General features: G+C 37.4%; 1 protein-coding gene across 9 annotated transcripts; it reads left to right on the forward strand.

Annotated features, from left to right (window-relative positions):
• Positions 1-247: 247 nt before the first annotated feature.
• LOC113701717 (small nuclear ribonucleoprotein SmD3b-like) lies at positions 248-5,182 on the forward strand. 9 transcript variants are annotated; one of them, XM_072057501.1, is made up of 8 exons: positions 249-506; positions 1,006-1,240; positions 2,178-2,388; positions 2,897-3,119; positions 4,203-4,255; positions 4,331-4,397; positions 4,483-4,539; positions 4,824-5,182. In XM_072057501.1, exons 4-8 carry the CDS (start codon positions 2,961-2,963, stop codon positions 4,884-4,886), a joined length of 399 nt encoding a protein of 132 aa, XP_071913602.1. In that variant the 5' UTR covers positions 249-506; positions 1,006-1,240; positions 2,178-2,388; positions 2,897-2,960; the 3' UTR covers positions 4,887-5,182. The 9 variants fall into 9 exon arrangements, with proteins under 9 accessions (XP_071913608.1, XP_071913602.1, XP_071913601.1 ...); XM_072057500.1 differs by having other exon boundaries at positions 2,922-3,119; XM_072057506.1 differs by having other exon boundaries at positions 2,290-2,388.
• The last annotated feature ends 3,996 nt before the right edge of the window (positions 5,183-9,178 follow it).

Raw genomic sequence — 9,178 nt, forward strand, 5'->3', positions numbered from 1 at the left:
GTGATCAAATAAATGCCAATTAAACATCAAAATGATTTGAACATAAGTAATGTGTTCAATTATGAATAAATTTGGGGATCAAATCAGTATTAATTTTTAAATCATTGAGGAGCATAATGAATGTATTATAATTTAGGAGCCCCAGTTTGTATATTAAAAATTACAAAATCACTTCATTTGGGAAAAGTCGGATTTCATCTTCAGCTGATGAAAATTGAAAAGTGAGAAAACAACCATTGTAAATTTGCAATATTGCATAGTGCCGTGAGCCCGTGACTGCCGTCACCTAGGGCTTTCACAGCACTAACACTCCCAAGTCCTAAGCCCCAATTCCCAAATCGAAGCTGCTCTCTGCCTATCCGGCCTCCGCCAGTCCGCCGCGCTCTACGTCTCCTGTCGGTTGTGTCCTGCCGTGCTGGTTCATCGCTGCCGAGTGTCGAGGACGAAGCACCAAGATCTCACTAGTTCATCGCTGGTTCATCACTGCTCATCTCTGGCTCACTTAGGTAAGTGCTCCTCTGTTTTTGGCTCTGTGTCTCTGGCATTAAAATGGGCCAAGATCGACTAGGAAATTTGTTATCCTGAATTGATAAGGGGACGGAATCTGAGCTTCCAATTGCAAACTCTAACTGTTGTAGTAGTTTGGATTAGGTGTGATATAACATAAGCTTTGTATTTTATACACAAGAAGCTCTCTCCAGTTGTGCAGCCTTTAAAAGTTAAGGCCTTGGGGAAAAATTCCACCTTTTACCCGTTAGAAAAATTAAAAAGGAAAAAATTTGCTAAAATGAAAATTTTACCTCCTTGTCCGTGGAGATTCTCAAACTCTGGTGCACATCTAGTGAAAGTACGGCTCCAGAAGTTGTACCTAGGATTCTGGATATGAATTTTCTGCAATGTGCAAAAGAAGAAACATCTAATGGCTTGCGGGGGTTGGTAGTTGCTGAACTATAAAGATTGGTTTTATATATTCTCTTTTCTTTTTCTTTTGTGGTTCTTGGGTAGTTAATTTCTCTCTGCCAAGGGCTTTCACAGCACTAACACTCCCAAGTCCCAAGTCCCAATTCCCAAATCGAAGCTGCTCTCTGCCTCTCCGGCCTCCGCCAGTCCGCCGCACTCTACGTCTCCTGTCGGTTGTGTCCTGCCGTGCTGGTTCATCGCTGCCGAGTGTCGAAGACGAAGCACCAAGATCTCACTAGTTCATCGCTGGTTCATCACTGCTCATCTCTGGCTCACTTAGGTAAGTGCTCCTCTGTTTTTGGCTCTGTGTCTCTGGCATTAAAATGGGCCAAGATCGACTAGGAAATTTGTTATCCTGAATTGATAAGGGGACGGAATCTGAGCTTCCAATTGCAAACTCTAACTGTTGTAGTAGTTTGGATTAGGTGTGATATAACATAAGCTTTGTATTTTATACACAAGAAGCTCTCTCCAGTTGTGCAGCCTTTAAAAGTTAAGGCCTTGGGGAAAAATTCCACCTTTTACCCGTTAGAAAAATTAAAAAGGAAAAAACTTGCTAAAATGAAAATTTTACCTCCTTGTCCGTGGAGATTCTCAAACTCTGGTGCACATCTAGTGAAAGTATGGCTCCAGAAGTTGTACCTAGGATTCTGGATATGAATTTTCTGCAATGTGCAAAAGAAGAAACATCTAATGGCTTGCGGGGGTTGGTAGTTGCTGAACTATAAAGATTGGTTTTATATACTCTCTTTTCTTTTTCTTTTGTGGTTCTTGGGTAGTCAATTTCTTTTAGTATATTTTAGGAAATAAAGAAAAGAAAAAAATGTTATTATTACTTCAGGAAAACGTCAAAGGAATTAGTGATGACACATGGGTCTATAAGGGCATTTTTGGCCTCTCATAATAGTTTTGTTGCTGACATCATACCTTAACTAACGTCTTAGGATAGCAAGGGGGTCTTTGATAATCGTTTGCTTAGTCAAGGGATTAGACTGTTATTTGATTAAACCTCGAGGTTTGACTGGTAGTTTGGCTCAACCTTAGGGGAGGTATATGTAATTAACCCATACATTATAGTAGTTAGTTTTCGGTCAAAAAGGACAAAAAAGCAAAACCTAATTTGTTAAGCACTTAAGCTCTAGCCTTCAGTCTTCCTTCCTTCCTCCGCCGCTGACTCTACCAGTCTCACAACTCTCACCTTCCTCCTCCGCTGCCAGTGTACCAGTCTTCAGTCGAGAAGGAGCTCAACTGAGAGCCTTCAGTCTTCAGCTTTCCTACTTTCTCAGCGCTCATCTTCACTCTCTCTCACTCTAGTCCTTCATCTTCAAGCCATTGTCGGTGTCTACAGCCATCAAGCTAGCCCATCATCAGCCCGGCAGTCTTCATCTTCAAGCCATCATCAGCCTTCATCTTCAAGGACAAATTGAGGTACGCTGGTGATTTTGCTTAATAGGGGCTGGGCTATAATTGTTATTAATTTGTGTTTCTAGTTTATTTTTCTTAGGCATTTCATCAAACAGCTTGTGAGTATTCTAGTAGTTTCGAAATTTCAATAAAAGCAATATCTTTCAATTGTAATGAATGGTTGTATAAGTATTGTGATGGTTTAGATTGTAATGAAACAGCTTGTGGTTTTGTATTTCGACTTTAGATTGTAATGGTTGTATTTTATTCTCGTGGATTGGAATGGTTTTATACTTCTCTACCTCTTTATCCGGTGAGGTTTACTTTATCTCTCTTCTCGCCTTTTATTTATTTATTTACTTTTAATCTCACAAATTTCAATCTCTTGTATGCATCTGTGTTTTTTGGCTATAATTCTTAGAATATATTGTGCATTTTTATTTTTACGTTTGTCTACAATTTTTAAAACTTTTTTTCGAAGCTTTGTGCTGGATTTACCGGTATACAGTTACTGCTAATTAATTTTTGGTAGTTTTCTTGCTGGACTTTGGGTTTAGGGTTTTGCGTAGGGAGCATAGCAGGAAATAGCAATAGCAATGAGTCGTAGCTTAGGAATACCGGTGAAGCTTCTACACGAAGCCACAGGACACATCGTGACCGTAGAGCTGAAGAGCGGAGAGCTCTACAGAGGCAGCATGGTTGAATGCGAAGACAATTGGAATTGCCAGCTCGAGAACATCACTTTCACAGCTAAGGTACTCTCGTTCTGATGTTATTCTGCCCTTCATTAAGAATTGTGAAAGTGCTTTTCTGTTTCAGGTTTCTTTATGCTGCTTTCGAGCTTCTTAATGAACTTTTTCTTTCACTTTGATTCCAATGCATGATGGGCGGGAGCCTACGATGATTTTCTGTGGCAGGAAAATTGAAAATATGGGATGTTAGTAAATTGGAACTGAAATCTATTCACTCTTTAAGGAGGTAACATGGGTTGGGTGGTGAATGCTATTCAGAACACGAGGACAGTCAGTTGTATTTGTGCTCATAAATGATGTATATAGGTTTTCCTAGTAAGAATTTCATGTTTGTGGCATAAGTATTTTAAAACTATTATTGGCAATATGTTCTCATATAACAGAATTCTATCCAACTAAATTCCTAGTCGTGTATTTGCATTTTTAAAATTCTTTGATCTTACATGCAAAACCGTTCTTTAATGTGTATTTTTTTTTTTGTGGGTAAGGTCTTTAATATGTGTTTTTATTGTAGAATTAAGCATCTTATTTTATGACGTGTCCTTTAGGTGTCAGATGCACGTCTCAGATTTTACAACAAATTAAGTGTCTTCTGCACACATGCTTTAGAGTTCACAGTTTGTCGGACTAGTTGGGGTTGGGGTTGTAAGGAACTTTTTGACCTGTGGATGCTCATTTATCGTACTTATTTTAACTGACAGCTGGTTTTAAGAGTATTCCCTTGATAATTTCATTGAATTTGGACCTGTCATTTTTGACATTCATGAGCAATTATTTCCAGTGCCATATAATTTCTTCTACACCAATGGCTACAGAATATAGATCTCTTTTTGAATTGTTGATAGATTCTGAACGGTCTCTTATCCTTTCATGGATCTTTGAAGCACTGATATGATTTACATCTTTAGCCACCTCAATCCTGATATCTTCTTTTTTAAACCTCTGAACTGAAGCAAATTAGCTTCAAGACTTCAGTTGTTTTTGACTGCCTATTAGAGAGAGTTTCATTGGATTAAGATGTTATGTCGTGCCCTTTTGGCGTTTTTTAGTCTTGTGGAAGACTAATTTTGGTCTGTATCGTTACAGGATGGCAAGGTATCACAACTGGAGCATGTTTTCATTCGAGGAAGCAAAGTCAGGTACAGAAAGTGTAATATAAAATGTTTTCTGATTCTCTCAACTGCTTTCTGAGTTCTGAAACAAATTTTTATCAGGTTTATGGTGATTCCAGATATGCTTAAGAATGCTCCAATGTTCAAACGTCTAGAAGCTAGAATCAAGGTGCTTTCCCAGTTTGCCCATGTGTATTAGAGTGTATTTGTGACCAAAACAGCTTAGCTTATGCTTTTTATATTATCTTTTGAAGGGCAAGGGTTCAGCACTTGGCGTTGGACGGGGACGTGCTGTTGCCATGAGAGCCAGGGTAAGATCTATTTCGTGACTTTTGCATCTTATACTCCAAGATCATTTATTTAAATCTAAAAGTTAGGAATGACACTCCATATCTGTACTGTAAGCTCTGAAATGCATTATGATCTCTTGTCAAGAAAAGGCAATGCTGGATGGCCACTCTAAAACTGGGATTTAACAAATACTGTAAAACAAAGAGAATGTAGTTTTATAAAATGATTAGCTTGGAGAAATAGATAGTTACAAATTAAGTTTTGTGGAGTGAAGTTTGCCTGACTGTGCCATCCATGTATGCAGGCTCAGGCTGCTGGTCGTGGAGCTCCACCTGGTAGGGGCGTTGTGCCACCTGTAAGGAGGTGATCATTCCAGAATATGATTGTAATCTTAAGAGCGTCAAAGCTCGTATATTATGCAAGGGAGATCATCAAAGCCATGTTCTGCTGCCCATTTTGGTATAGGATAATATTCGGCCTTTGAGACCTTAAAAATTATGTACGCTTTTGAACTTGGCTAGTGCTCATTTAGAGACGTGGATGGTTTTCCAATTTACGCTTCCGTTTTAGCTGATTCTAAAATTTGATGTAAACCAAATCGATTGGCTGTCTGTTAGTAATGTAGCGAAAGAAGTCAACGTGGGAAGTCGTATTCCGCTGTAACGTGGAAATAGCAAATTGCCTCCATTCGTAATTACTTGTGCGGATGCAATAGCGAGCAATGCAATAAGCTTTTCGAAAAGGATGGATCCAGAGTTTGAATGATTATCAGGATTTGCAAGGCCATGGAGGAGAGGTTGGTTTTTGGTGGTGAAACGCAGTTGATAATCCAGAATTGCGTGTACCCTTTCATTAATAGCTGCCCTTGCTGCTACAGAAGCACCTTTTACTGCCTGCTGGTTGGAAGATCCAAAACTTCGTGGTTATATTGAATGAGCGGCTATTAGGCAGATTATTTGTGTCTCTGACAAATTGAACTACCTTTGAAGAAGAAATTAAATTATGCTAATTGGAACCCGAGCCAAGTCATGGCTCTTCAAATGAATTGGAGCAATTCCAACTCAGATGTTTTTGAAATGGAGCAATTCTAACTCATAATTATCTAAGATTGAAATTCTAACTCAAATTCTAGTTTGTTAATCGTAAGAATACAAGAGTAACATTGCACGGTTATGTTGCCCTCCATGATTATGCCAAAAATCTCCATAGTTGTTAGTTTCCGTACTAATTGATGATGGAAATGTGAAAGATATGTTGACAAGGGTCCTCTAGTGCAATTCAAACCATGAGCACAAAGCTAGTCGCCACAAAGCAATCCTAATGTTCCACCAACCAATTCTAAGATTGAAATTCGCACATTGTCATTCTCACTTCTTTATTGCAAAATCGCAAAAGACGTTAGTTAATAGTACTGGAATTATTCTCCAGATTAGATTGCATGGTACCGATGAAAAGCCCGACAATTGAATTGTGTATACATTACTAATAATAAAAGTCTTCGTAGTACAAGTAGTCATGCTATAAATTGGGTGCAACAGAACTTTTTCCCTACAGCCTAAATCAAATCCTATCCATCCCAAGTGTTTGATTCACAGTTCACAAACAAGAAAGGGACACTGCACAGCCCACAGAAAGGGACTGTCAAAATTCATCTGTATCAGAGGCGGCTGAGCTGGAACGTATAACAGTACACCATTAGTCCATCAACTCACAAAAAACCAACCAAACGTTTGGTATAATTTTTCTTTAGTCTTCAAGCACAACAAAAGTGTGTTCTCCGAATTGAAGTTCCTGGGCAGTAGCGATCAGTGGCTTTGGCTCTCCAAAGTGCGCCGAAGGTACGTATTTACTATTTTATTTGGCATTTGGGCGGCGACCGAGGACCAATAAAATTGTCTCACTTGACGTTGACGTTGACTTGGGTATGGAGGTCAGAAATTTCGACGGTGAAGTTACGAAAGATGTCAATTTCAGATAAATGGTTGGACCACTAACGGTGGTCGCAAAAGATTGACTACTATTTTTATTATAACGGGGATTTATGCGTTGAATAGGCTTTCTTTCTACTGAAAATGCTTGTTTGACCCGATGAGAAGACTTTTTTGGTTTCGTGTGAACAGAAAATTCAACTTTTACGGTGGATTGCTTTGGACCTTTGGTTTGACTTTCCAAAATATATATATATATATATATATATATATATTCATGAAATGTATGACATCATAGCTTAAGGTGATTGAGAGTTAAAAAACATGACGCAGTTGCTATCAAAAAAAAAAAAAAAAAAAGAAGCTCCGACGCAGTTGCTCAAGTCTAATTAATTAAAAAAAGTTCCATTTCGACTGAATCTTAGGATTTAAGAACCACACAAAGCTTTTCTAGAAATGTCAATATCATCCGCCATTTTTCTTTTAAAAAATTAAGGCCAAATCTAGTTTAGTTGTAAGCTACGAGTTGAGTGAATTAGTGAAAGGTCAAGTAAAACTCAAATTTCGTATTTCTACTATTATTAAAAGTTAACTCAATTGTGTGTGTGTGTATATATATATATATATATTTCTGGGTTGTGTCCGTGGATAAATAAAGCAAAGAAGAAAGGATAACTGCTGCCAAACAGAATGAAGAGAAAACAACTGATAAACCACATATATAGTCCACACGTTAACGCAACTAATTAAGCAAGTGTTAATTAAAGTTGATATTAAGCAAGTGTTTGGGACATATCAACACGTACTAGTTTTTGAAGAATGACTGGAGGGTTTAAGGCCTCTCTTATCAATCAGAGTTTTATTAGCCTGTGCTCTCCGTCTCCTTCAATTCATCAAGGGAAATTGTTTTTGATCAGCTTCTAATTCCTACTACGGGATTTGCTTAATTCGCGGTTCCGTCAACAAACCCTAATAGTATTAATTAGGTCTTACGTCCAATCCAAATCCAGAGACCAAAATCTTAATCTTCAATTGTGTGAACTTAATCAAACCATTGAATTAGGGGACCATTTGGAGGTCCCAACTGCATGTGCAAGGCAGAATATGTTTCCAACATGTCTTGGTCGATTTATGAAAGAAACCATGCCCAATCGACATTTGATGATTGATGGAATTGATTAACCTAACTTCTGCTCTACTTAATAAAACTCAGTAATCGACTTCCCTGCTAGCTTAATGATGATCAAAAGCCATTGCTTAAAGCTCATGCAGGGGAAAGAAAATGAAAATAAATAAAAAATCAAACTTAAGTGCGATATTAACTGTCACAGTCAATCAATCATATATATATATATATATATATATATATATATATTTTAAGGATTGCTCAAACACTCGATATATAATACACTTAATTAAGATACGATGAATTTACTACGTGAATGAATGCATGCACATATTCATATTTATTACATCTATGTATTTAGACACTTTCTCAAAGTAATTCCACTTTTAATTTACAAAGAATTAAGTAGAGTACTTGAGGCCTCTCTTAACGATTGACCCTTATTAATGACAAACACTAATCAGTTGCTATCTCCTCAATACCAGATCAAGAGACGTTGCGTCTTTCTCATACTAGCTAGTTGTCCGCAATAACGAAGAAGTCAACTCCAACATTTTGCAGTTTTTCTCTTGTTCATATCCATGCATAGAGAAGCTGTGTAAGAACTGAAAATAAAGAACTTGGCCAAAGCAGGGATGCAATATCCCTGGTTCCGGATATGACAAACTAATTTAGTGGTTGACAAGAAAGGTAGGTGGCTGCGTGGATGGAAATAAGTTGCTGGGGATTGAATAATTGGCTAAAAAATGGCCTACTCAATGGCTTGGAGGGGCCAGCAAAGACTTGAATGTTCTCATTGACATGGAAAAATTAGAACGAAGAAACGCGTTAACCATCATGCAGATTGCAGATGCCGTCTTCATCACTATTGCTATTGGTTCGGGTTGCGGGGGCAATCAGCATACATATGCAGGACCTTTTGAACGCCAAATTATCACTTAAAATAGGGAAAATCAGTAGCCTCCTTATAGATTTATTGTACCATGCATAAAGTTTTTAATGGACAAAAAGAATTTCAATGTCGGATTATTTGTTTTTCAATTATAAGAGAATTGATGAGTACGTCCCTACATTCTTTCTTCTCTTTTTGTTTTTTCAATCGAAAACCTAGTTTTCCATAATGGCGTTTTTTTTTCTTTGATATTGGAAATATCATAATGGTTTTTTTTTTTTTTTATATATATAGTATTATCATTTTTTCAAAAGGATAAGAAGCAAAGACTTTATTGGTACGTACGTAATTCATTTTACACCATGATGATGATGATGTGCAAGTCCAAGCTATGTAGCTTCAAGTATTTCGCTTTCTTTTATGAAAAGGAAAATGGGATTTGACCCACTCAAGTTGCATGTAACGTGTGATCATAGACTACGAAAAAATATCGGTTTTGCAAGTCCACGGAAAGTAATTGTCAAAGTGACACTAAAAACTTTGTGGTGCATCAAAAGGTTGGTTAGTTGCTTAATATTGTTGAATGTGTATACTGTATATCATTCATCTTAGTGTATACTTACATCTGTAATGCGAGAGTGCATATTGTAAAAAACAAGTTTTTTTTATTTTTTATTTTTTATGTTGAGGCCTTTGGCTATATTGAGCTAACT

Source organism: Coffea arabica, chromosome 7c (genome assembly GCF_036785885.1).
Source record: "Coffea arabica cultivar ET-39 chromosome 7c, Coffea Arabica ET-39 HiFi, whole genome shotgun sequence".
NCBI classification, from domain to species: domain Eukaryota; kingdom Viridiplantae; phylum Streptophyta; class Magnoliopsida; order Gentianales; family Rubiaceae; genus Coffea; species Coffea arabica.